Raw genomic sequence first — 26878 nt, 5'->3', positions numbered from 1 at the left:
GTTAATTGAATTAGTGGTTTTTTCCCTCCCGCGAATTTGCCGGATTTGAAGAAAATTTTAATTCGACTCGATTGGATTTGGGGGTTCTAGAATATTTTTGAATTCGAACTCAAATCTGATTTTATTGAAGGAAAATTTCCTAATTTGATTCGGCTCAGATCACTGCGATGATAAGCATTTGTGCAATACGATAAGCATTTGTGCAGGACATATATAAAATGAAGCAGAGATAGCCAACTCCAAATAATTAAAATAAACATGACTTGATAATTTGATACTGATGATGATGATACGATAATTACTAATGCATTTCCCTTCTTGCACCTCAGCGATGAGAAAGTTCTCGGGTATGCAGAAGAAAAGTAACCTACGCCTAAATTAGAACTACTGATGCATCAAAGAATCTCTCGCTAGTAGCACACACTAATGGCTGGCTCCCTTCCTCTTATTGATCCTATGCAATGGAGTGGGTTCCAAACACCTCAACAATGGGCGCGGCGTGCTAGTAGAACTAATGACAGGCTCCTTTCCTCTCAATTTTCAGTTGATTGTACCTATACAATGGAGTAGGCTCGAATCACCTCAACAATGGGCGCGCGGCACAATGGACACTTGCTGTTGCCTCGAACTAACTCGTGTGCACACTGGTTACAAGTGCACATGTGCCCACATCTGGATGCAACAGGAACGAATGGTGAATGAGAATTGAACTGGAAATTGATACAATTGATTCAAACTAGAAAATATATATATTTTTGGAACCTGTAGATAAGAGAATCAATTTGCTTATCACAACAGACGCAACAAGTCCCCTTCCTGACGTGATTCCAGTTTCTTCCATCCAGTGATAAATGCTGCTGGCTTTCACCTGAGTGAAAAATGGACTGGACATTAGATATGCCAGCAAAATGTATATCAAACTGAAATTATGACAAATAGTTTATAAGGATCTGTTGTTATTTTTGATGCATAGTTAAATGAGGTGAGGATTTAAGGTACAGAAGCATATAAAGCATTTGGCGACTAAACTAAGTGAAAGAAGGTGGTAGATATCCTTCCACATCATATCTTTTCGATCGCTCAGTTCTCTGTTCTCTCTTATTCTTGAGTTTGACATGACCACCAAAACAACTCAAAAAGCACACTGAAGGTACATCATGGTGAAAATGCTTACAAAATCGAACTTCCCGTATGATATGATGTTTCAGCCAATGAATCTTATGCTTTATCATGGAGAAGATGAAGTTGAAAACTCAAGGATGAGAATAAAGACTTGAACCATGGAATTTAATTATAAAAGAAATGAACGTAGGGATTAAGTAACTAAAAGGAAGTTGCTGACCATGTTCTCCGACAGAACGATTTAGAGCTGCTGAAACCTCTTGCCTAACTGTGAAGATGAAAACTCAAGGATGAGAATAAAGACTTGAACCATGGAATTTAATTATAAAAGAAATGAACGTAGGGATTAAGTAACTAAAAGGAAGTTGCTGACCATGTTCTCCGACAGAACGATTTAGAGCTGCTGAAACCTCTTGCCTAACTGCGCGCTGCAACTCTAACTGCATGTCCATGCATGTCTCCAGCGTATTCTGCATATGACTCATCACTTGCTGAAGCTTCCCCATGCCAGTTCTTAAACTGTTGATCATATCCCATTCCTGCACCAATAAGATCAAATCAGGTTGAGATGAGATTTTAAGGTCACAAAGCATCAGCAAATTGCACTGAAAATAGAGAAATGATGTAGTAATAAAAGCTTGATGTAAGCGATAAACAAGATTGAGGAGAATATAGCTTACTACTTCTGAACGACGGATGCTCTGACGACTCCAACTATGATGAACTGCTTGCCATAATGGTGGTGGAGGTGGAGTTGGTGGCCGTGGTGCTGGCGGAGCACGCAGTTGCCTAACAGAATCTTGCTGGCTTTGAACCACATCTGTTTGGTGTCTCTGATCTTGCTCTAGTAACTCATGGTTAGCCATTCCTTCCACATCCCATTGAAATGGTCCACGTCCCTGCCTTTCAATATATGATTGTACCAAATGGTCTAGACTTTCACGAAATGCACTGTGAAGAAGATTAGACACACTCCTCCTATAGGATGAATGAAAAGGAAATCAAAGAAAGGAAGATCCTTATGTGAAGATGCGCATCCTAATACGAATGAATACCTACCTGCTTAAGAGTTCCTGAAGTTCCAAATTGTATACACTATCATCTTCAGATGGGATAAATTGATTTGTTATATCAGGATACGAATGCGGACTGCTAAAAGGGTCTGATGATCTATCTTGCCAGTTTGTTTCAGTTACTTGAGGATTGTTGTCATGCCAATTCTCATGTGCTTCCAGAAGATGGTCACCTGATCCATCATCTTCAGGTGTCTCAGGAAGCCACTCCTGGTCTAAATTTTCCTGCCAGTCTCTATCAGGTTCGTCAGCACGGACATTTTGCTGTGCACTAAACTCGACTTCAACAGCCTGTTGCTGATCAATTTGCTCGGGTTCTGTTTCACCTTGTAGCTGTTCATCTTCCTGAATTACAGAATCTGTCCAGTGCAAGTCACTGCTTTGCATGCTACTCTCCATTGGTATTTCTGAATCCAGCTCTGCTGTTTGATGGATTTCAACAGGAATACTTCTTGCTTGGAATTGATCGAGTATCTCATCTGACTGAGTCAATGCAGTTGATAGATTAGTTCCATTTCTATTTCCATCAACAGATTGGCTGTGCGATTCAGGTGTTATGGTAAGATCATCTTGAGAGCGAAATTCTTCCCTGAAAATAGTAGTTACCATATTTTTCAAGACTGATGACAACCATCTAATTTTGTGAACGTGTACAAGAACAATGAGATTTTTTTCTTCTAATAAACAGGCAGTAAACCAACAAATGGGCAAGAAATTGCAAATAAGTTATAAAGTTTGTTATAGTTAAGTGAAGAATATATAGCAACATGATTGGTGTATTCAAATTGTAATAACATGACACATGCAGTAAATCAGGACAGACACTTCTTTTTTGACATTCTAAAAAATTTCTTTGTTTCCGTAAAAGCACCCTATCGGAGTTGTTAGATAAAAAATATAAGGTAGAACCTAATCTAGCACATTCCTAGTCTTATGCATATTAGATATAATTATTCATTTTTACATTGTTTATGTTGGATCTGTAAATACATATTATTATCTTTATGAAAATATTAAAAATACGATGTTCTGTTTCCTAAACTCTACAAAGGTATACTGATTCTGTTAGAATGTGATTCCTGATTCTCATCAAAAATAAAAATTGGATTCCACTCAATTTCTATTGATGAAGTAAAGTATTTTGTGACCAATATCCTCAACTTCTTCACAACAAAGAAGACAAACTTATGATTAATTTCTTTTTTACATGATTAGGAATGTTATTGTTAGAATTTACAAGGAGTTCATTACAAGAAGTACCGATATGGAAGATGCAACTTTAAGTGTGATAAGTTTGCTAATAGTTCGACAAAAAATTATGCATCAGTTAAATAGTTCTCAGTACCACTATTCAGTTTCTGCTAAAGATCCCAGAAAATCGTTCTAGCCAGTCATTGTAAATCTCATCTAAGGTTACCCACTTTTAAAAAAAATGATAAATCTCAATCAGTCTCATGGACTTAATCCCTGGGGGTGGCCGGCCCGGTCCCACAGAAGTTTCCCATCGACTAACAGGGTAAATCGGGAAGCACATACGGCGGCCAATCCAGATGCCCAACATCCTTTGATTGCGTTCCCCATTTGGAGTGCAAATACGCCGTAGCTGGGGATCGAACCGCGGGTCCCTAGGTCACAACCCGGATGTCCTACCGTTGCACCATTGTCCCGGGGACAGGTTACCCACTTTTAAAACCAATAGAGTGGTAGCTACTTAATTTTATATAATTAAAAGACAGTCTGAAGTTTAGATAATTGTTTTAGCACAAGTAAAAGCTCCAAAAATAGTCCAACAAATCCTTGAATTTGTACAAGACAATTATGGCCAACAGGAAATGATACCTGATGGCAGATACAGTCTGATGTTGTCTAAGGTGGATTCTTTCTGTATCAGCAACTGAATGAAGCTGCCCATCCTCAATGGTATCACCTATTCTCAGGAAGCTACCTTGGAGCACAGACTGGAAGATGGTGGTCATTTAGTTTCGATCACAGTGAAAGAAACAAAAGAAGTCAAAGAAATCAACATAAATAATTCAAGTAAAACATCTTCAACTGGAATTTGAAATATAAGAGACCTGAGTTTGACACTGTCAATTAATTTACACTAGATGGCGTAAATGAGTATGATGTAATAAAAGTGCCCTATAAAATTCTTGTTAAAATCAAGTAATGTCAGTTCAAAGTTGCATCTATGGTAGCTGGTAGATAAACTGAAGAGTTTGCTAAATAATAAGGAATATCGTCATCCAACTTCCAGTTGAATAATGCCAATTATGATACTGGCAATCACTGATGCTCTACCCTTTTTCTACGCCTCTGTATTCATGAGTCGTGCACCTGATACACTGAATCAAACACCTACAACTCAACTGATCATGTGTAACAGGACATTTATATCAGACACCTACTATCCATATACTCGTACCCAGTTAAGTGACATAACTTGTAATCGATAACATTAGTACACAAATCCCAGTTAGACAAGTTAAGGAAACTCTGCTAGAGAAAAAGTTAAACAACTATAGGTTCCACCACCAACTTGCTATCTCAAGCAGTTAGGCATGCAGATGCAATACCCCATGTTAAAGGGAAGGATCCTCCATGTAGACCTAAAAAAACTATTGCTTCCAAATCTGACATGAGTTTATGCAACAAGAATTTTTTGAACAGAATAAATTCAACACAGAACTGAGTGGCTCTGCAAGGTTTACTACAACATGTTGTCTAAAGTAGGATCAGGATCTGTTAACCATGAAGGAACATAACTAGAATCAGCAAATAATTGAAAGGATGATTATGAAGGACTATTTACTGGGGTTCGGTACGAGTATCCAACATATCCAAAAAAAAAAGGAGAGAAACTGAGACATGAAAGGTGATGAACAACGATTGAAGGCTTTGAAAGTTAGATAACGAGGCCATGAACAAACTGACCTGTATCTGATTGCGATTGGAGAACTGTGAAACGGGCTGGCGTTCCGACAAGACCTGAAGCTCACTTTCCCTCTCCCTGACATTCCTCATGATCAGATCATGGCGAGCCTGCCTTCCTCGGATACTCAGCAAGTTCCTTCGCGTGGGTTCGGCTCGACGACCTTCATGGTTTGTTACTAAATAATCCCTCTCCCACTCCTCCCTCCTGATAGCCGAAGCGTCCCTGTGTTGGCTTAGAGTCTGCATCCATTCCCTCACCAGCCTTACCCTCTCACGCTCTCTCTCGCCAAGCCATTCGCTCGTTGGACTACCGCTACCACTCCGTGGCAAAATTTGTGAGGCAGTGTCTGCCATGGCAATGTCGGTCATCCAACCATTAACAATCCGCCTCTCCCTCTCCCTTTCCCTCTCTCGAACTCCGCCATCGTCAGGAGACTGCTGTCTGCTCGAAACCCTGTCGCCAGCATTGTCAACCTCGACATGGTGATGACTATTATTGGTGGAGATGGGGAATGGCGCAGGTCTTCTCCGCTCCCTAGCCACCGACTCGCCCTCTAGCTCGCGCCACCTCTGGAGAACGGAGGGCGCCCGGGCAGCCACGGGGCGCTCGACCGAGGACTGCGCCCGCCGCGTCTCGCGGAGGAAGGAGGCGTCCAGCATCGACACGGCGTGGAGGCGCGCGAGCGCCATCAGCTCCGACTCCCGGTTCCTCCTTTCGATGTTGGTGATGATCATCTCCTCCGCCTGCCTCGCGGCCCACTGGCTCAAAATCCGATTATGGCGACGCGCAGCGGCCGATGACTCGGCTAGGTCATCACCCTCGAGGTCGGATCGCCGACGGCGGCGGGCACTCTGATCGAGGCCTTCGCTTCCTCCGGCACCAGCTGCCTCGTCGGCCTCCTCGCTCGCGCAAGCATCGCCGCGGCGGGGGCGGGGGAGCAGCTCCTCCAGTCTCCGACGGAACTCGCGTTCCGACTCCTTGTTCCGGAAATCGGCCATTTGTATCCGAAGAAACAAAGTTCGAATCACACAATCCTCAGACCTCCATTACGGATCGGACCCCCATGAGGATCAATATATAGAAGGGAAATCATGTCACCACCTCACGAGGTCAGAGATAGAGAGAGAAGAGCGGAAGAGCCAATCCCTAGAATGCGGAAGAGGGAAGACGAAAGAAGAAAGGAACGGGAGAGGAGGAAAGGAGCCTCCGCGCATGTAGTTCTTCGTTCTTCTTCTACTGGGAAAGATTTATCTATATATATATATATAATTTTGACCATTAAAAATTATACAAATGCTTCTTTAGATTGTTCAAAAAAAAAAAGAATTTTAAGGGGGCGTTTGGTTTGGAAAATATTTTCCATTTTCTGTTTTCCATTTTCTATTTCTAGTTTTCCATTTTCTGATCTAGTTTTCAGAAAATAGAAAATGCGTTTGGTATGATATGTTGTTTTCTATTTTCTAGAAAAGAAAACTGGAAAATGCGTTTGGTATGATTTTCTAGATAAGATAATTTTATAGGTTTTAATAAAGCCTATTTAAATTATCCCAACTATAGTTAGGAATCATTTATTAAAATTTTATTAAACCCTAACTTAAAAAATCAAAAAAAAAATCGGCCGATCGCCGCGTGCGGCCCGCGCGCGGAGGCGTCGCCGGGCTGCGCGTCGCCTCCGGTGGCGTCGCCGGGCCCGGGCGGCACCTCCGGTGGCGTCGCCGGGCCCGGGCGGCGCCTCCGGTGGCGTTGTCGGGCAGGGCGGCGACCTCCTGGCAGCGCACAGGGCGACGACCTCTCGGCCGCCGAGGCCGCAACTCCTGGCCAATGTCGAGGCCGCGCAGGGCAGCGACCTCCTAGCCGAGGCGTGTGCTGCCCGCAGGGATCGAGTCGCGTCGAGGTCGGTGAAGGTCGGTGAAGAAGCGAAGGCGCGACCGGCGTTTTCGTGTTTTCGGACGAAAAAGAAATGGAAAACGTGAAAACGCGCCGCGTTTTCTCATTTTCAATTTTGAGCTACTGATTTGGAAAACGATGTTTTATCGTTTTCTGTTTTCCTGGAAAATGGGTTTTCATTTTCCAGAAAATGAAACTAGAAAACACAAACCATTCAGCGTTTTCTAAAAAATTGGAAAAGGAAAATGGAAAACGCTCAAACCAAACGCCTCCAAGTTTTTCCATGCATCCATTCAGCCCAAACATGCATGAAGCATGATAAAGACATCAAAGTTAATATATATCTTGAATAAGTTGGTGGTTAATTTGTAGACAAGAACAATTAATGCTTTTAATTAATTTGCCTGTAGCTACTACAAGGCAAGGCAGTCCACCCGTGCATATATAATTGGTGACTGAGTAATCAAGTACTAAATCTAATCTATGATGTCTACTAGTGATCTATTCATGGATAAAATAGATCCTTACTACGGTGTATTTATAAGAATTTTCTTTCAAATGAAGAACGTAATCAAAAGATGTTGAGTATCTGGATTGACCGTTGCGCTTCCCGATTTATGGATGGTCGATGGAAAATTTTCGTACTTGAGCATATGAAATTGACTAGATTTTGGCACGGACGCTGCAACTGTCAGAGCAGCTAACACAGATCCTGTTCCACGTTGTTATGTTAGTTTTTCAGGTAGGTCAACCGCGCGCAACCTCTCTCTTTTTGAGTTTGACCACAATATGACAAGAATTCGACTAACATATTATCTATTGAATTATATATATACTTAGGATTATGGATAAAATTCAATTACCTCAATAACATTTTTATTTTTAAAATCTCCACGTACACAAAACTGAGATGAAGATAATCTTAATTTCCAATGTTTTTACCCGTTAGATTGGAGCAGAATGGAAAAAAGAAATATAAAATATCCCTTAATTAATCCAAGGCTGAGTTTTGTTTCACTTTGATTCGACGACATGCAGTTCAAAATACAGTAGATCTCATGCTTGTGTTTATTCTTCTGTTCCTATGCTTAGTTTGCTACCACCTCATCGTGTAATTCGTGAGACAACAACGTAACTTTTTCCATTAGATCAAAACTTGTTCAATTTAGTTTATCATTTTCTTCAATTTCTGCAGTAGCCAGAAATTGAGATGGTGTCGTCACAAGGCTAAATTCTGACCAACCTTTCGAGGTTTGTCCATGGCCATGAACACTCGACGCATGGTCAAATGATGATGCTTGGCCTAGTGGGGGACACAGCAGTCATTCATCGCAGACCAGATTTCTTTAGACGAAAGCAAAGGAGGTCCCCGTAATTTCCTATCCCTTGCAATGAGCGAGCGAGCCAGCACAAAGCGCACGTCTTTGAGAAACTAATTAAGTATTAGCTTCATCGCCATCGGTCATCAGTGTCTGTGTGTATTGTGTGTGTGAGAGAGCGCTGTAACCATTACAGCGCTTGAGTATGGCGGCCTTGAGAATTAAGAGAGACAAAATTTATACATCACGAACACTTTTTCCTATTTTTTAATCGGATTGTTCAGTAGAAGCAAATTATTTGTCGCAATGTCAAGTTTTCCATGCGAAGAGAGCTAAAGGCAAGGTAGCGACTTCTGCAGCGCCGCCGGCTTCCCGGTCGCCAATCATCGGCGGAAGCGGGTTTCTCTTGTTGTTTGGCGAACTCTGGTATTCTCCCCCTCTCAATGCAGCCGTCGATCTCTGGGTTTCATTGCTTTGATTTTCGCCAAAAAGAATGAAAAAAAACTGTTTTTTTAAACAGCGGATCGAGGTTTCTTAGCAATGCCGCTTGAAATTTAGGTTTTTCTCCCTCTTGAGCGAATTTTCAGTAGCAAGATTGGATTCAGTTTTTGCAGAAACATCAAAAGTCTCTTCTTTATGCGATGTAAAAATTGTGCGATAGAAAATACTTCAGATCTGGTAAGTTTGAGGGAACCTCCATTTCCTTGCCCTCGATTTCCTCCGTAGAGGAATGGAAACCGATTTTGGATGATTGAAGTCCATTTTGGGAGATTTGCCATTAATCCGATATTGTTTCCCGTTTGATGATTTTGCTACAATAAATTGGGGAAGATATGGGAATATCATCTTGCCTTCATTTGATTTTATTGCTTTTATTATTCTCCATCCTTTGCGTTTCTGTTTTTTTCCCTTGTTGTTATATCCTCACACCCTTCTCACTGCAATACTTTAGAACTAGGGTTCTTCCTCCTTTCTCCACCTTCGTCTACCGATCACTGTTGCTGCTGCAACATCATTTTGTTCATCCAAATGGGTATCTGTCTTCCTCTTGCAGTCTAAATATGAAACTTTCTACCTCTTGTTTTTAATAGTAGCTAATGATTTTTGAACTGTTAATTTGCTATGGCATGCCAAATATCATCCATCACCATGATCATGATTCAAAACTAGGAGTTTTTTCAATAATCTGAAAAATGAAGCATCTGTTGTTTAGTGGCTTAAAACTGATTAAAAGGAAAAAACTTTGGTCTCAAGTAGCATTTAATTTGTAGTTTATTACCTTCCATGTTACAGTAATTCATACCTGATCTCAATTTAATTATGTAATAACTTCGATGTGTCTTATTAACTCTTCAGCTATTCATGTTTACTATGGATCAAGATGATGTTTTTGAGTGTCAAAATCAATCTCAAGTAACACTGAGGGATAAAGTTGCTACCACACCAAGTCTTAGCGGTAAGAAGGTAGAAGAGAAAGATAGAAAAAGATTGCCTGTGAGCAGATACGGATACTTGAATAGGTTGGATGGCGATTTGAGAGGATTTAATCGCAGTTACTCATCAAGTCTCGATTACGAAAGCATGAACTCCAGAAAGCTCAGTGCCAATGGTGATAATGAAGTGCTGAAAAGAGGTTCTATGTATCAGAGCTCTAAGGAGGTCAGGAGAATGAGAAAGCAACGAGAAGGGCGGAGGAAAGTAGACTTTGGGCGGCACAGTGATGATGCTTTTATTTCATTTGAGATTGTAGATCATGTGCCTAAGCATATCGGTAGCAAATCCAATCAGTTTCCAGATAAGCAGTTTCTGTCTCTTGTCAGTTCGAATGCTGATTCAGTTAACTTGATCAGCACAAGATGCTCAGAGTTTCCGAATTGTTCTTTCCGTGATCTTCCTAACAAGCCTCCAAATACTGATAACACTTGCCTAGACTTTATGCCAGCGAAGGGCTGTTGTGCTGTAGATGATTTTGTAGAAATCTGCTTGCACTCTGTCGACAAAGTAACTCCTAGAGAAGTAGCTCCGGGGTCTTTAGAACCCGGTCTACTCAAGGAACAAAATTCGCACTGCTACAGAAAGATTCATCCTGAAAGTTACATGAAAAATAATCGCAGAAGAGATTCAGTAAATACTCTTCCAAAATGCTTGTCAGAAAATGCAAAAATATCACATGCTGTTTCGAATTTGGATCATGGCATGCCTGATGCAAGGGTGTTGAAAACAGTGTTTAGCCCACTGAAAAGAATTTTTGATCCAATAATGAAATCCAAATCCCTGCGAGATTCATTTCCTGCAGCAACACAAAACTCTGGGAGCGTTTTTGATCATCCCACTGACACTGGGCTGAAAGCAATGCCTGAGAAATCTATATTAAATGCGATATCTATAAAAGAAGAGGACTTAAAACCTGGTGCATGTTTAATACAAGGAGGGTCCGCACCTGCTGCTATATCCCCTGCTCATCTACATGGAATTCTTAGATTGGGTACAGAGAATGGTTACCCTTCATTTGAGTTTTCTATACAAGATCCAGAAGAAGTCCTATCTGCAAAGACATGGAAAACTGATAGTGAATTTAATTGGGTTTACACATTTCATAGCTCTAAGAAAAAGATCAACACTAGTCGGCGGACTAAAGACAATAATGAGAGTTTGCCTCCATTAGTCGGGCAGATGCATGTCTCTTTTTATCTATGCTCAGAAGTTAGAGAAAATGGATCGTTGTTCAACTCAACTGTAACAGAGTTCGTGCTGTACGACATTGCAAGAGCAAGAAGGAACTTTTCTGTTGAAGAAAGATCCAAGTGTTGTACAGATTCAACCCAAGCTGTTTCTAGTAATGTTGTGGCAGATCTAATACCAACAGCAGCTCCAGAGAGAAACAAGTCAGTGGAGTATCCAGATTCGTCCAGACTTGGATTAGATAGTTGTGACTCCAAAGCTTCAACTTCTTTCCCTTGGTCGTCAAAAGATTTACATCCACAGCATGAGATTGCGGCAGTCGTGATCCAAGTTCCCTTCAACAAGAAGGAAAGTCCAAAAGATGAGAAAGGCTATGGCCGGCAAGGCAACCAAAAGGCATCTAAATGTTCTCCAATTGATCAGAAAAAGAAAACCAAGAATCACATGAATCCTGCAACTATAGAAGTTGTTATGCCAAGTGGGAATCATGGCCTGCCTAATACAGATGAAGCTGGCCCGTCTTCACTTCTTGATAGATGGAGGTTTGGTGGAGGCTGTGATTGTGGTGGCTGGGACATGTCCTGCCCAATTATTGTATTTGATAATCAAAGAGGTGATGATTGGCTAAGCCATTCGACATTGGAATTTCGGGAACCCATGTTGCTTTTCCTTCAGGTACACTTCCACTTTCTTCTTGCATAGTTATGAGATTCTGTACATAAGATCCCTAGCTCCTCCTGCAGCTACTTGACACTTTAACTAGTTGGTATTCCAATTACTGGAATAGTCACATCGACTGATTCAGGTGTTTTATGATATTCCTTATGAGCATCTCTAGTTGGTATACTTTGGCTAGCCAAGAAATTAGGGTCAACAATTCTGGTTGATCTATCAAACATCAATTGATGTAAAATGATAAATTAGTTAAAATATTATCTTTGGTATACTATACTATGGACACTCATATGACAATTCCCTAGTTAGTTTAGTTTGATGAAAAATGATCAATTCATCTTATGTCTTTGAGCTGCTCTCATCTTGCATCACTTTTAGGTCACTGGTTTGGTAATTTATGTTTCGCCTTTCTATTGTCTCGCTATATTTCTAAGGCATTCAATTTTGATACTCCTAAACAGGGAAGCAAGGAAAATTTACCTGCACTGATGATAACGACTGACGAAAAAGGGCAATATTCAGTATATTTTCATGCACAATTCTCTGTGCTCCAAGCATTTTCAATCTGCACTGCCATATTGCATTCCTCCCAAGTCTGTTCGGTCATCGTCCAGGAAAAGACCAGGCAAAGTTTATATTCTAATTCATTGTGGTTGCTCCTTGAGGAGGAACCCAGGCATTTGATTGAAGCAGTTGAAAACGAAGAGCAAAGAAAAGCTAAAGAGGGAGTAGAGCAAATGTCTCCTCTATTTTCCCTAGACCCACCTTTTTCTCCCATTGGCAGGGTGTAGGTTTAAAGGTCGAAGGTCGAACTATTCTTCATATAAAGATTCAAGCTGTTGTGCTAGTCTTGTGCATGTTCATAACCACAAGTAACAAAAAACAAAGAGAAGGAAATGTCATGTATCTATAAAGAAAGAAGTTTCTATTTTCATCTGATAATTCCTGTTGTGAATGACTAGAATAACCATCATATGATGCCAATAAACTATGATTAGAGTTGAAGTCATGGAGGCAGTCTTGACTGATAAAGACATCAATCAACTCCTGGATTGATTGGATGCCTTCATGAGCAACTCATCAAATGTTGAAGGAACTCTATTAAAGATTTCATCTGCTAAATTTGCTGTTCAAATTTAAATTAACTGCAACAACAAAAGCGATTGAAATGAAGTGTTTTTGTTTGATCAAACAGAGTATTGTAATTTGAAGAATGTATGTAGCTATGTTCTATAATGGAAGCTTGCTTATGCTTATAGGAATCAACTACTTGCCATTTCTGATTACATTCTACACTTTATAAAACTAACAGAGGATATCAAAATAACACAAGAATAAGTTGTCTTCGTACGAATCAATTCAGATACCATTTTATATACTGTTTAACTACGGGTTTCAGATTAAGCATGTCCATCCCTTGTTAATTATTATTATTATCGAAAATCTTTTGCAATGTGATTAGAAATAATGAACTCTTTAAGAGTATAAATAAAACTATTTTTCAGGCATTCGATATTTGATTGTGTTAATGGCCCATCTTCATTAATCAACCATCAACGTTGAGATCAAATCTCGACTAGATCAAACAATTAAAATGAAGAGAAAAATCCAATGGACGAGGCGAGAGCAAACAAAGGCTAACCCTGAATTCTCTCTCTCCCCCACATTTTTCTCCCTCCCTCACAATTCTGTAATTGTATCAATAAGTCATTACCACCCCCTTCCTCTTCCTCTTCCTCTTCCTCTTCCCCCATAACCATTCTTCCTTTCTCCTTTCAACCTCAATTATTCTCGATCGTCAGACCTCCTCATTTCCTCATGGTAAGTAATTCAATGACCCCTCTTCCTTCGATCTTCTAATGGATCTATATTTTGATCCAATGCTTATAAAATCTAAAGAATAAATGCACTGCAATTGCTATATTTTTCATTGCCATTTCATTCATGCAGATATTTAATTATTCTATCATAGTAAAGTTTTTTTTTGTTTTGTTTTGTTGAGATACGTACAATGCGTCAATAATAGTTTAATTGCTTGTTAATTCTGTCGCAAAGGCAAACTCGGCGTCCGGAATGGCAGTTAATGATGAGTGCAAGCTCAAGTTCTTGGAGCTGAAAGCTAAGAGGAACTTCCGCTTCATCATCTTCAAGATCGATGAGGCAATCCAACAAGTCACGGTGGAGAAGCTAGGCAAACCCGGCGAGAGCTATGATGATTTCACATCATCGTTTCCCCCGAATGAGTGCCGCTATGCTGTTTTTGATTTCGACTTCGTCACCGATGAACATTGCCAGAAGAGCAAGATCTTCTTCATTTCTTGGTAAGGAGCAAGATTATGTTAATTTGTATATCCATGCATGATACTTAATAATATATGTTTTAAAAGCCAAATTAATCGAGTCGCTTCATTCAATTCATTCGAGAATGTTTTGATTGAAATTGGTTAATATATATGATCAGTCCACCTATTCGTAATTTGAAAGATCGAGTTATTTGATTCTAAAATATCTTCATTTATGTTCGAGTATAGGGCCCCGGATGCATCAAAAGTGAGGAGTAAGATGTTATATGCCAGTTCCAAAGACAGATTCAAGAGAGAACTCGACGGCATTCAAGTCGAGTTGCAGGCTACTGATCCAAGTGAGATGAGCCTCGACATCGTTAAAGAGAGAGCTCTGTGAAGGCCATGCATGACCTTTTGATCCTTCAACCCATCAACCAAGCAAACTAAACCGAAAATAAATTAACCTTCTATCAAGTTTTGCAAGTTATGTTATTTGTTATTGTTGCTGTGTTTTCGACTATTTCCATTGAAATTTTGCAAGATTCCTTGAATTGTTTGTGATTTGATCCCACATGCATTGTGTTAATTTAAATGCAAGAAATTGATATGAAGTTATGAATGTCAATCTCTTATGCTTTCTTCTTCCGCTTGTGTCTATTCACACTCGAGCTTCTAATGCATAGCCATGGAAAAATGACAAAACTTATAGCAAAATTTAAAGGAAACAGATATATTTTTGTCCGAAATATTCATTTACTCGATGCATTAAATGGCAGAAAACATTCTCTATCAGTGATTGTGAACCCCTGAAAAAAAAATCAAGCATCAATCGGAGGCACTGATTGATGATGCATTGCCTTTCCATTCCATTCCATTAAATAGCGTCAGTATTCGAATGGCGCAACCCTGTGTGTTGGTGCTATTCGGCCATCGCCGTATGATTATTTGGAACGTAAGTAAATGAGTAAATGAATGAAGTGTTAGGCGAAGTAGTTTTTGAGGAGGATACGATACGATATGAAATGAAATGATGATGGGAGTGGTGGCGACGTGACCTTGTCGCTGCATTCAATGCTCTGCTTCACCAGCTGCTGCTGCTGCTGCTGTTGCAATCCCATGGCAGTGAGTGAAGTAAATGCTCAAATCATGCCATAAATTCCACCGTCATTTATTGCACTCTCAACCTTTGACTATCTATCGATCTATCATTTATTACCACTTCTTCTTCCTTCATCAATCTTTTTACCTCTCTCTCTCTTTCTATGCCTTTGACCTGTAGTCGCACGTTTCATGCAGGTTTTCAAAACACTCATTTCATCTTCCAGCTTTTTCTAACTAATTGAACTAATAAGCGTCGCCATTATCATCATCTGATTATAATGATTAGGCATGGAATTGTTCAGACAAATACTTGCAATGTAATCTTAAAGCATTATTATTATGTGTAATCTTGAAGTTAGCGATTAGTTCGAGTGTGAATTTTGGACGATCAAAAAAGTTGAAATTTGAATGGGAGTAACAACTGGATTGATATATTGATATTTGAATCCACAGTTAGTAGAAAAATAACAAAATGACTCCATATTACTTCAAATATCGACAACTACAACACTTCACAAGATGATGAACAAAACCGAGATGGCTTACAGGAAACGCCTCGCCTCGGCCTCCATTTTAGATGCCAAAAAGGTCATCTTTTTCAAGGAGCATCACAAAAATCTGAGATCGCGGGCGATCTAGGAACATAAAATCTCTCACTAAAACGGAAAAAATCTGAGATTTCTTTTGCTTTTTTTGGACTTTGATGTTCGGCCCGCGTAATCGTCATTTGAAGGCGGAGTCGAAGCAGGAATCGTTGAGGTCGGCGGCGAAGAGAGCGGAGAGCTGGCCGTGGAGCATCCCCAAGTCGTCGCCTGTGAAGTCGAGGTAGAGCTGGTACGCTTCGTCGGAGATCTCTTCCGTAGCTACCACCTCGTTAGACCCCGACGAGTCCACGTCTATCCCCGCCGCCGCCGTCGGAGGTGGCTGCGGCCCCGATGTCACGCAGCTCTTGCTCTCCGCCTCCTCCGGCGGGCGACGCTGCCGGAAGGCGATCCCGACCTCGGAGTTCCAAATGCGGAGGAAGAAGTCCTCGGGTTGCGAGGGGGACGCCACTGGCGCCGCATCGATGGCGGAGGCAGGGGAGGAGGAGACGGCGGAGGCACTGGCAGAGAAGAGGAGTGACTCGCGCGAGAGGCGCGCTTCGGCTTCAAGTCGGGCGCTCTCCCACTGTGCCATGTGGCTGCCGCCGATACCGGCGGCAGCGGGGAGGAGGGGGTGTTGGTGGCGTTGGAGGTGGAGGCGTTTCTTGAGGTGGGTGTTCCAGTAGTTCTTCACCTCGTTGTCCGTCCGTCCCGGCAATTGCGCCGCAATCGCCGACCACCTGCTCGGCGAAATGCTAATTAGCAAGAGAACAAAAATACACAAAAAAAAAATTCCAGATCAACAGGAAGACGCCATTAATCGAGATGTTACAACACGACCACAATTAATTCGCAAGGATCGAATCAAATCAGATAAAAACAAACAACAGTAGACAAAAAAAAAAACAGAGAGAGTCCCAATTCCAAGCGCCATGACATTTAATACATTTCGTACTCTGCATCAGTTCATCATCACTGTGCGTCCAGAATCAAGAACACGGAAGAAGAAGAGATTGAAATTATACTTGTTGCCGAGGATGGCGTGGAGCTGGATAATGGACTTGTCTTCCTCGACTGTGAAGGGGCCGCGCTTGATGTCCGGCCGCAAGTAGTTTGCCCACCGCAGCCTGCAGCTCTTCCCGCACCGAAGCAGGCCTGCCATTAATGAATTCAGCGGGCTAAAAATCACGACCTTTTTACAGCAAAATTTGATCTTCAAGGAGGAGGAGGAGGAGGAGGAGGAGGAGGCGGATGTAATGGACCTGCGAGCTTAGGGAGGGATCGCCAGCTGCCATGGCCGTGGGCCTTGATATAGTCGACCAAAATCTTGTCTTCCTCCGGCGTCCACGGCCCCTTCTTCAGCCCCTGCTTGTCGCAGCACGGAGTTCTTCCCATTCCCACCGAATTCAAACAGAAAAGAGCGAAGCAAGAAGAGGAAGGAGAGAAAAGGAGGGGGGTATTATGAGCTTCTGCGAATCTTGGGCAATAAATGAGAGGGGGAGGGGGGATATAATGAGTCTGGGAGCAGGCAGCAGAACACAACTCCGGTGGCTCATTAAATGAGATGGGGGAGCATGAGGAGTAGGACGACGCAAACACAGAAAAAGAAAAGTAAGAAAACACAGGGGAAAAGAAAACAGTGGGAGTGCTGGATGGTATTGATTTGCGCAGGGAAAACAGTGGAGTTAATGCGCTGCCATGACATGGAAGGGATTCGGCGAGGGAACTGCTTCGGAGTCCTGAGAAGAGAAGGGAAGAGAAGAGATTCATGAAATGGAGAGTGCAGCAGAGTAAATGCCAGATCAACGTCGCCTGTCCACGTCGCATCTCCTCCTGCTCAATTAGACCTGACGATGTGTGTTTCTTTGATGATTCTCTGTCAGTTTAGGAGTGCTTATCAATGGTCGACACATTTATCGTAATCTGTTTCATGCAGGTCGACTTTCTAGTTGCTTGATACAATGCAACACAAAGGTTCTAAAACAAAAGGGTTAATTGTCAATTCAATCACTAGTTTGACGAGCTCGTTCTCTAGTAGCTAGGAGTTGACAAATCCTTGTTGACTTGTCTTTCCAAGCAAAATTAAAGGACTTGACAAATCCTTTTCTCAGACTTGTGAATTGACAAATGGATTTGTCAACTCCATAAATTCCTTGCAAACTTGTGATGTTTTTGGAGCTGATTCTCTGACTGAATCCAAAAGGGGAGCCAGATAGTCAATTATTGCATTCAATCAACGCCAATTTATTGCGCATGAAGAGCTTCCTGGCACATTTGATTTTGAAAAAAAAAAAACCAACAAAATCAGATTGGTTCTAATTTTTCTTTAAAAAGGAGAGCTTTTTCTTTTCTTGTATCATTCAGTAAATAGAAAAGGAGAGCTTATCCGTCTCTTCTTTCCTTCCCATCCTCTCCCTTCACCGCGCCTGGTCATCTTTCTCCTGCTACTGCTTGCTGCTGGGCCTGGGCAGCTCAATATCCTCCTCGGCCATGCAAGAACCGTCGACAAATGGAAAAGCAAGTACACAGCTTCGCCCGAGGGTTATTTCTCTAGCAGATCTCCTCCCAGAAAACACAATGAGGACAACGACTTCAGCCCGATTTATGGAGTTTCCAAGAGATTAGTGCCTCGGGGTCCAAATCCACTGCATAACCGATCGATCAGGTTGTCTCAGAAAGAAAGATGGAAGAAATTAAAATACCATTGCTCCACAAGAAAAGGATATGTACACGAGTATTTTGTACGTAATAGCTCAAGCCAAATACTTTTGAACTGGCCGAATATGTAGTTTAGATGATGTATTAATTCTAATGTCGACATAAAAGAGAATGGGTAAGTTACGTTTGTTTTCTCGCTTAATTTTCCTCTTGGTTATTCTATCATCCATTTACTAGCTAGATCAGGAACAGAGATTCTACATGATAACAGAAGGTGTAATTCTCTTTTCAAAAATTGACGGATAGATCGATATATATAATTGAGTTCCAAGATCAATCACTTTCAAATGGTAGAATGATAAAGATAACACGTACACATGGCCATGGGTCATCCATTATTCCAAAGTCAGGGGTTTTGAAGCTTGAAGTATTTCTATGAATTGAGAACACCACGTTAGTTTCAGTGAGAAAAGAGTACCGATTGAGCCTGAAGAGTAAGTCTTTTAATGATGATTGCGGACTTGAAATGAAAGCATTATTAATTCAACAGAGCCCACAGTGTCACGATATATAGTTAAACTTAAAACAGACGGACACAGTAACCACATGCCACCAAGCCAAACTGTTTATTCAACAGAAAGTTAAGTCGATCACCATTAATGGCATCGATATTAAAGTTAGGCCACATGCAAGATTCTGTGGCACATGCTGTCAGATGATCAGCAGTACTTTACAAATCATTGAATCTACAAGCCAACAGGTACTGCATAAGAGCATGTCAATCAGCACTATACAAAGCATTTGAATGTATATATATGTGAAGCTAGCTGCTCAAGTAGTTGATTAAGTAGGAGCGCAAGTTGGTGATTGAAACGGAGGAAGAGTTTTCATGGAAACACACGTACGACGACAGAGGATCGAAGAAGCAGCTTAAGAAATCATACGTATACGATGAGCCCATTAGCTGTACGTTGTTTGATCGATTGGGCTCTGCAAACTGTGATGTAGATTCGAAAGCAAGGGCACTTTATTTGTGCTGTTAATTAGCTAATTAATCCCTAACTTCTCTGAAAGAAATAAACAACAAAAAAAAAAAGATTCTAGCGGCACTTAACTTTAGAGATGTGAATATACCATCCATCCATCCATCATCTTCTGGTCCACTCCCCCGAAATTGAATGTGCCATTTTGGTGTTCACTATAACTGTTAAAAAAACCACCACCTACTTCTCCACTGAATTCACCAAATTAGATCACTTCACCTACTTTTTTCATGCCCAGCTAAATTTGATAAAAATATGTTTCTTTTTTTTTTCCTTTTGCCCATGAGACAGTTATTTTAAAATGCGAGGGAAACATATGAGTAACTAACTTTGAGGCTTTCAGGTTTGATTCACCCGCAGATAAATTTACTACAGATGGAGTTCTCTCTCTCTCTCTATATATATATCTATATAAACTTCCAAATGTGTTGCAATCAGAGAGAGCCCATTCTTTAATCCAGCCAAGACTCAAATTTTCACAGATGCAGATGACTATGAAGAGGAGGAGGAGGAGGAAGATCAATCTGACGTTTGTTCAATTCCTCTTCCTGCTCTCAATCTCACGCTTTGCTCCGCCGGTCCGCCCAGATGAGCTCCCCAAGATGGCCTGCGAGTCCCCGCGCTATGCCTCCTTCCCCTTCTGCAACGCCTCGCTCACGGTGGCCGCCCGCGCCGCCGCCCTAGTCGCCGCCCTTACCCTCCCGGAGAAGATCCAGCAGCTCTCCAACACCGCCGCCGCTGTCCCCCGCCTCGGACTCCCGGCGTACCAGTGGTGGTCCGAGTCCCTCCACGGCGTCGCCTCCAACGGACCCGGCGTCGCCTTCAATGGGTCTGTTCGTGCTGCAACCGGGTTCCCCCAGGTCATCCTCTCCGCTGCTGCCTTCAACCGGACGTTGTGGCGCGCTCTCGCCCGTGCCATCGCAGTCGAGGCGCGCGCGATGCACGCCGCCGGCCAGGCCGGCCTCACATTCTGGGCTCCCAATATCAACGTCTTCCGCGACCCCAGGTGGGGCCGCGGCCAGGAGACCCCCGGCGAGGATCCCTTGGTCGCCGCCCACTACGCTGTCGAATACGTCAAGGGATTCCAGGGCCAGAAGAAGTCTTCCTTCGCCGGCGACGATGACAGCTCGTTGTCCTTGATGCTCTCCGCCTGCTGCAAGCATTTCACCGCTTACGATCTCGAGAAATGGGGCAATTTCACCCGATACACCTTCAATGCCCAGGTATCTAACAAAAAAATTCAACTTTTTCCTCGGATTGCTCGCAAAGATGAGTAATTTCGCCGGAAATCATGTTCTTCCTTGTTAATTGGTGATCAGGTAACAGAGCAGGACATGGCGGACACGTTCCAACCTCCATTCCAGAGCTGCATCCAAGAAGGCCACGCGAGTTGTCTCATGTGCTCTTACAACCAAGTCAATGGGGTTCCCGCTTGTGCTCGTGGCGATCTCCTGGAGAAAGCCAGAAAAGAATGGGGATTCCAGGGGTAATTTTGCTTCTATGAATCTTAATTCCTTCACAATTTCTTCAGTTCTGAAGCAGCACTGCAAATGCACTTCAGTTGTCTGATGATATTACTGACTAAAGTCTCAGGCCCATTTCCTGCTTGCTTTCAAATGGATACTACTCTGCTTCTATTCTCTTGGTTGAGGATTGATTGATTACAAAACAAAAATGCAGGTATATTACGTCGGATTGCGATGCCGTTGCGATAATCCACGAGAACCAGAATTACACAGTTTCACCTGAAGATTCAATAGCTGATGTTCTGAAAGCAGGTCAGAGCTGATCTTGCCTTGTTATAGCCTGTAAACATACTGAAGATTTTTAGAGAAGTCACTAATTTGATATTTTCCTATTTTGTTTTAATTTCATTCTGTCAATTCTTTCTGCCAAATCGGATTATAACACTAGGGTTTTATTTGTTGATTAATAGACAACAATATCTTCTCAAGTACTTATTTCAGTACAACTATGATCATGTGTTGATCTATGAAGGAATGGACATCAACTGTGGAACATACCTACTTCGATACACTGAGTCAGCCGTCAAGTTAGGAAAGGTCCAAGAGGAAGACATCGATCGTGCACTTCTCAACTTGTTCTCGGTGCAGGTGAGGCTCGGGCTCTTTGATGGTGATCGTGCAAGGAAGCATTACCGACGACTAGGACCGAAAAATGTGTGCAGTAATGAGCACAGAGAGCTTGCTCTCGAGGCGACACGACAAGGCATTGTCCTTCTCAAGAATGCCAAAAGCTTTCTTCCCCTGAGCAAGGATGTTGTGGGTTCTTTAGCAATAATAGGCCCTGCTGCCAATGATGCAACTATATATGGCGGTGATTACACAGGTAACCAAGTATGGTTAAATTTTCTTTGCATCCAAGTGCAATATGCATAACATGTAACGTAGTTCTAACAATACGTAGGAGTCCCTTGCAATCCAATAAGCTTTTGGGAAGGCCTCAAGATCTATGTGCCAAGAACAGCATATGCTCCTGGTTGCATTGATGTGCCTTGTCAAACTACGTATTGCTTTGAGGAAGCTATTAACACTGCTAAAGAAGCAGATGTGGTCATTGTGGTGGCTGGACTGAACCAAACTGAAGAAACAGAAGATCACGATCGGGTCAGCCTTCTGCTGCCTGGCAAACAGATGGATCTTGTAAGTGTCATCGCAAATGTGAGCAAGAATCCTATAGTACTGGTTCTGATGGGCGGGGGACCCGTCGACATTTCCTTTGCCAAAGATGATCCTCTTGTCGCAAGCATTCTTTGGATTGGGTATCCAGGCGAAGTCGGAGGGCAAGCACTCGCAGAAGCTCTATTTGGAGACTTCAACCCAGGTCAACTTAATTGTTGATTCATTACCTTGATTTTGGTTAAATGCCTAATGTTTGATCTTGGTTCAAATAGGTGGGCGGCTGCCTGTCACTTGGTATCCCGAGTCCTTCACCCATGTTCCGATGAACGATATGCACATGAGAGCTGATCTATCACGGGGTTATCCTGGTCGAACATATCGATTCTACACAGGAAAAGTGGTCTATGAATTTGGATATGGGTTGAGTTACTCAAACTTCTCATACAGATTCTTATCGACACCTAAAATGATCAAATTATCAGCATCGACTGCGGAGACTTCTTACATCAGCAAGGAGCCCCAATATGTGATGAAAGATGGTTTGGATGCCCTGAAGATTGAGGATATCTCATCCTGTGATGCTCTGAGATTCCATGTGGAGGTTTCTGTGTTTAATAATGGCGATATGGATGGAAGCCATGCAGTGTTGTTGTTTTGGAGACCCAAAACTAGAGGCGAAGGCTTCCCTCTGAAGCAATTAATTGGATTCGAGAGGGTGCAAACAAGAGGTCATGGAGAAACAAAGGTTCAGATTTTGGTAGATCCTTGCAGGCATCTCAGCACAGCTGATGCCAATGGAAAAAGAGTTGTTCCTCTCGGAGCACAAGTGATAAGCATGGGTGACTTGGAGCATGAGTTCATCGTAGAAGCTTAATGAGGACTATTTATTTAAAAGATGGAAGCAATGTTTCTCCCTTCCTTGAGATAATAAAATGATAAGGTAAAAAAAAGAGAAAGTATTCATAACTCTTAATCTGAAATGATTGAGAATGAATCTACTTTATGCAGTAGAATAAATAATATTAGGCTAAAGTAGGAGGATTAATGAAGACATGAATTAAACATATCAGTGAATTTTAGTTAAATTTTAGAGCTATTTGAAATCAACAAAATCTTTGGGATAAAAGTTGTTTTGTTTATGCAAGAAAAAAAACATTTTAATAATTATATAATTATCACTTTTTCCTTGATAAGATAAAACTATTGGTTAAAGGAGGAGGGTACCTATCGCGTGGCTTATCTCCACCGGTTGATTTGTGATACGTTGAGAAGTCTCGATTTGGAAGGTTCCAGCACACAGGAATTGCCGCTATTGTTTACCCAAAAAAACCCTCATTTCAAATTCCCAAAATCCCGCCCATTCTCCTCTTCCTCTTCCTCTTCCTTTTTTTCACCATTTATTGCACAAGGACGAAGCCCTAAGCACAGGAGATCTCCGCCGGGGCCAATCGAAGCCCTGAGTCGCCGCCGCCCACTTCGACAGAAGCCTAAATGGCGACCACCATCGGGATGATGGATTCAGCGTACTTCGTCGGGCGGAACGAGATCCTGACCTGGATCAACTCCACCCTCCATCTCAACCTTTCCAAGGTCGAAGAGGTATGTCGTCTGCCCTTGATGATATAATCGTATGTTTCGACAGATGCGAGTAAGTTCTGATGTGATCTGAAAACGGATGGCTCGGTGGCCAATGGGTGGGCTTCTCACTTCTCAGGCGGCATCGGGGGCGGTGCAGTGTCAGCTGATGGACGCCGTGCACCCCGGGATGGTGCCGATGCACAAGGTGAACTTTGACGCGAAGAGCGAGTACGAGATGATCCAGAACTACAAGGTCCTTCAGGATGTATTCAACAAACTCAAGATCACTAAGGTTTTAACTTCTCCTCTGTTTATGCTCATCACATTCTGTTTGTGATGCTTTACCCCTACCAAAACTTAGTTTTCCACACAGATAGTTAGCCATAGTTACAATACAGTTTGGAGCTTCTGTCAACAATTTAGGCTTGCAAATATGCATTGTTACAGTGTCCATAGAGCACTCATTCTTTCATAATCATCCAATTCAAACCCAACCATAGGATTATCACATAATGATAACTGAAGGTCGTGAGAGTACACCTTATTGTAGTAGAAGTCAGAAATGTAATTTAGAAAAAAAAATCTACCTTTTTGAAAACTGAATTGTCTGTCTTCTGTTATTAGACATTTTGTTGATATTCATGCAACTTATATTATTTAAGTATTGAAATTCTTCAATTTTACACATTTTAGGAGGACTTCAGTTTTGAATTTGCACAATATAGTGTTGATATGTATATATATTTCTGGCCATATGCAACTAAGAGGCCAAAATATTCTACTCTTGTAATCTAGCTTTATGATAATTAGGAATGCTGAACTGATATGACCTGTTCACTTCACATTTTATTTCTTCTGATATGTTAATAATGTGCTATTGAATCAGTTAGCTAAACTTTGTTGCATATTATGATTAATGAAATTATACTGAATGATTTTCTTAATGTTAGCACATTGAAGTAAACAAGCTCATTAAAGGAAGGCCCTTGGATAATTTGGAGTTCATGCAGTGGATGAAAAGATACTGCGATTCTGTCAATGGTGGCATCATGGGCAAGTAATTTGTCAACCATTTATGTTCTGCATATATATTTCTTTGGACTGTTAATAAATGCCTGAACATTTTCTGTTGATCCATTCCCTTAAGATATTAAAGAAGAAAATTATTTATGTTCTCTGGTTGTCCCAGAAATTCCTTTCACGTTAGAGAATATTATGCACACGCTGTGATCATGCTTCTCCATTCCATTTTTTTAGAAAACGTCATCATTCACCATCAAAATTAATGATAGTTGTTTTCTTCACGTTGGTAATGTCTATCTACATGGTTTGTGCAAACAACTGCATGACCATTACCAACTGCATACAAGTCAAAAAGCTAATCCAATGTCATAGTCTTGCTATCTAAGTTGGCTTAAGGTGGCTTATTTCCAGGGTTGTTTTTAAGTGGGACAAAACTGTTTGGGCATACTCATGTAAATCATGTTCTAACTAGTTTAATATAAATCTCCAGTTCTGGAAAAAAAAAAATCTAGAACTTGATATGACCCTGAACTGCTAGTTCCTAAAATATATTTTATCTGAATGTATTTTCACAGATATAATGCTGTGGAGAGAAGGGATGCTTGCAAGGGCGGCAAAGAAGCAAACAAGAAGACAGCACCTTTGCAATCATCTGTAAGATCTTCCTCATCTGCTCCTAAAACTCAAGCCTCGCTTGGAACAAAAAAAGGTGACAGTCATGCTGTGAATTCTTCACATAAAGCCACAAAATCTGCAACTCAAGCTTATGACGAGCAGGTTTGTTAGATGGATGATAAGACTGTGTTTACAATCGATAGTGAAAAAACATCAAAGTTTATAATGGGATTGCAATTGCAGATTACGGAACTGAAGCTCTTTGTGGATAGTTTGGAGAAAGAAAGGGACTTCTACTTTGGAAAATTAAGGGATATTGAAATCTTGTGCCAGAACCCTGAGATTGAGCACCTACCAGTAAGTGTAATCCTTTTTTGATAAAAGAAAAGCAAATACTTTTTCAAATTGTATCATATATTTTATTATCATCAAACTGTCTTATATGTCTAATCATTATCCAATTGCCTTGTAAAATTTCATCATTGTCAAAATATTTCTTTACCAGACGTTTCTAGAGAGTATTTTGCTAAATATGTAGATAGATTTAGATTTTAAAATGGAGAAATTTCCCTTTTGTTCCCTACAATTTCCCTTGCTTTTCTAAATCTCCTTTGAGTTTTAAACTTATCAAAATATTCTAACTTTTAGTTCATTTAACAAAAATGTGTTCGCTACATTGCTATTCCCGCAAGTGAACTAAGTTTGTTGCATAAAATGATATATTGAAAATTCTGTTTAGCATTCTGATCATCTATTTTTATTCTGTACTAGGAAAGAAACGTAAACTGTGAAGATACTATTTTTTTGGGAAAAATACAGTTAGTTTGATGAACATTATCACTGTGCTGCAGATTGTTACTGCTATCCAAAAGATACTCTATGCGGCAGATGACAGTCCTTCGGTAGTGGCAGAAGCACAGGCGATGATAACGCAGCACCAGCAGCAGGCTGAAACACCTCACACTCTCAGCCCAATCCTAGAGGCCTCCGAGGAGAGGCCGAAGCCAAAGCGAAAAGATATCAATACTCTTGAGGTCGACATGGCAGCCAGCTCCACGCTGTCCCCCAAGCAGAGGCTCTCTGACATCTCCGACGTCCATTACTGTGGCTCTCCGCTCACAAACTACTGACCAATACTTATTTTCAAGTTAAGGGTATTGGCTCGGTACTTCATTACTACCTGTCTCCCACTCTGCATGTTATCTAATCTGTTGGCTTTCTTTTTCCTTTTTTCCTTATAAATCTATCATGCACTTTGTTGCGATTGAGTATATCTGATGTGAAATTATGTCAAACGATTTCCTTGAGCCTTTCATAAGGGCGTTGTCTTGTCCATCATCATAAACTCGGATGGTTTCCTGCGGTGATTTCTTTGGCTCACCAATTCATATGTTAAAGCAAGTGCATTTGCTCGGTGTCTAATTTAGAGCTGCTGTTTTTGAATCTATCCATCAATTAGTTTGCCCTTGTAGAGATTTGAGTGCATTTATCTGAAACCTGTCAAAATGATTTGCTTGATCATTTCGGAAGACGATGTCTTTGCCCGTCATCATAGTTTTGGGCGATTTCCTTTGGTGTTTTCTTCTTTTCAGCATTTGGATACAATTTGACTTTGCCAGATATTGTTGTTCGTTGTTGTGTTTTCAGATTTTAACCTAC

At 41.3% G+C, this 26878-nt stretch overlaps 5 protein-coding genes across 7 annotated transcripts; 3 read left to right on the top strand and 2 right to left on the bottom strand.

Moving 5' to 3' along the window:
* Positions 1 to 319: 319 nt before the first annotated feature.
* LOC141820194 (uncharacterized) lies at positions 320 to 6128 on the bottom strand. The gene is made up of 7 exons (XM_074707478.1): positions 5130 to 6128; positions 4035 to 4153; positions 2182 to 2784; positions 1803 to 2100; positions 1496 to 1661; positions 763 to 868; positions 320 to 672 (listed from the first exon to the last, which is right to left on the bottom strand). The coding sequence occupies exons 1-7, from the start codon at positions 6126 to 6128 to the stop codon at positions 555 to 557; spliced, it is 2409 nt and encodes an 802-aa protein (XP_074563579.1). The 3' UTR covers positions 320 to 554.
* On the top strand, positions 4738 to 14375 carry LOC141820203 (actin-depolymerizing factor-like). 3 transcript variants are annotated; one of them, XM_074707505.1, is made up of 3 exons: positions 4738 to 4749; positions 13749 to 14014; positions 14225 to 14375. In XM_074707505.1, the coding sequence occupies exons 2-3, from the start codon at positions 13767 to 13769 to the stop codon at positions 14373 to 14375; spliced, it is 399 nt and encodes a 132-aa protein (XP_074563606.1). In that variant the 5' UTR covers positions 4738 to 4749; positions 13749 to 13766. The 3 variants fall into 3 exon arrangements, with proteins under 3 accessions (XP_074563606.1, XP_074563589.1, XP_074563598.1); XM_074707488.1 differs by lacking the exon at positions 4738 to 4749 and adding an exon at positions 9671 to 9691; XM_074707497.1 differs by lacking the exon at positions 4738 to 4749 and adding an exon at positions 10090 to 10107.
* Positions 14376 to 15802: 1427 nt separating this feature from the next.
* On the bottom strand, positions 15803 to 17058 carry LOC141820225 (transcription factor MYB17-like). The gene is made up of 3 exons (XM_074707515.1): positions 16923 to 17058; positions 16686 to 16815; positions 15803 to 16400 (listed from the first exon to the last, which is right to left on the bottom strand). The coding sequence occupies exons 1-3, from the start codon at positions 17053 to 17055 to the stop codon at positions 15803 to 15805; spliced, it is 861 nt and encodes a 286-aa protein (XP_074563616.1). The 5' UTR covers positions 17056 to 17058.
* Positions 17059 to 19784: 2726 nt separating this feature from the next.
* LOC141822272 (putative beta-D-xylosidase 6) lies at positions 19785 to 22939 on the top strand. The gene is given in 7 exon segments (XM_074709713.1): positions 19785 to 19803; positions 19806 to 20584; positions 20681 to 20847; positions 21042 to 21139; positions 21360 to 21710; positions 21789 to 22205; positions 22276 to 22939. Coding segments are annotated over 7 exon segments (2433 nt in total). The 3' UTR covers positions 22878 to 22939.
* A 555-nt stretch (positions 22940 to 23494) lies between these two features.
* LOC141822356 (microtubule-associated protein RP/EB family member 1C-like) lies at positions 23495 to 26393 on the top strand. Its single transcript, XM_074709800.1, has 6 exons — positions 23495 to 23602; positions 23718 to 23873; positions 24532 to 24638; positions 25180 to 25381; positions 25463 to 25576; positions 26071 to 26393. Exons 1-6 carry the CDS (start codon positions 23495 to 23497, stop codon positions 26347 to 26349), a joined length of 966 nt encoding a protein of 321 aa, XP_074565901.1. The 3' UTR covers positions 26350 to 26393.
* Positions 26394 to 26878: the final 485 nt, after the last annotated feature.

Source organism: Curcuma longa, chromosome 2 (genome assembly GCF_044706935.1).
Source record: "Curcuma longa cultivar G26 ecotype Majalengka, Jawa Barat chromosome 2, ITB_CL_G26_1.1, whole genome shotgun sequence".
Lineage (NCBI taxonomy): Eukaryota > Viridiplantae > Streptophyta > Magnoliopsida > Zingiberales > Zingiberaceae > Curcuma > Curcuma longa.
Note: the sequence above shows the minus strand (reverse complement) of the source record. Positions and strands in the feature narration are given on the sequence as shown.

Excerpts from the sequence above, each read along its gene's own strand:
- LOC141820194 (XM_074707478.1), bottom strand. The coding sequence starts at position 6,128 with ATGGCCGATTTCCGGAACAAGGAGTCGGAACGCGAGTTCCGTCGGAGA. Across the intron at positions 2,101-2,181 it reads CTTCAGGAACTCTTAAGCAG|GAGGAGTGTGTCTAATCTTC; the intron begins GTAGGTATTCAT and ends TTCATCCTATAG. Across the intron at positions 1,662-1,802 it reads GCATCCGTCGTTCAGAAGTA|GAATGGGATATGATCAACAG; the intron begins GTAAGCTATATT and ends TTATTGGTGCAG.
- LOC141820203 (XM_074707488.1), top strand. The coding sequence starts at position 9,671 with ATGTGTCTTATTAACTCTTCA. Across the intron at positions 9,692-13,748 it reads TGTGTCTTATTAACTCTTCA|GCAAACTCGGCGTCCGGAAT; the intron begins GCTATTCATGTT and ends TCTGTCGCAAAG. Across the intron at positions 14,015-14,224 it reads AAGATCTTCTTCATTTCTTG|GGCCCCGGATGCATCAAAAG; the intron begins GTAAGGAGCAAG and ends GTTCGAGTATAG.
- LOC141820225 (XM_074707515.1), bottom strand. The coding sequence starts at position 17,055 with ATGGGAAGAACTCCGTGCTGCGACAAGCAGGGGCTGAAGAAGGGGCCG. Across the intron at positions 16,816-16,922 it reads ATCCCTCCCTAAGCTCGCAG|GCCTGCTTCGGTGCGGGAAG; the intron begins GTCCATTACATC and ends CATTAATGGCAG. Across the intron at positions 16,401-16,685 it reads CACGCCATCCTCGGCAACAA|GTGGTCGGCGATTGCGGCGC; the intron begins GTATAATTTCAA and ends TTCGCCGAGCAG.
- LOC141822356 (XM_074709800.1), top strand. The coding sequence starts at position 23,495 with ATGGCGACCACCATCGGGATGATGGATTCAGCGTACTTCGTCGGGCGG. Across the intron at positions 23,874-24,531 it reads ACAAACTCAAGATCACTAAG|CACATTGAAGTAAACAAGCT; the intron begins GTTTTAACTTCT and ends TCTTAATGTTAG. Across the intron at positions 25,577-26,070 it reads CTGAGATTGAGCACCTACCA|ATTGTTACTGCTATCCAAAA; the intron begins GTAAGTGTAATC and ends ACTGTGCTGCAG.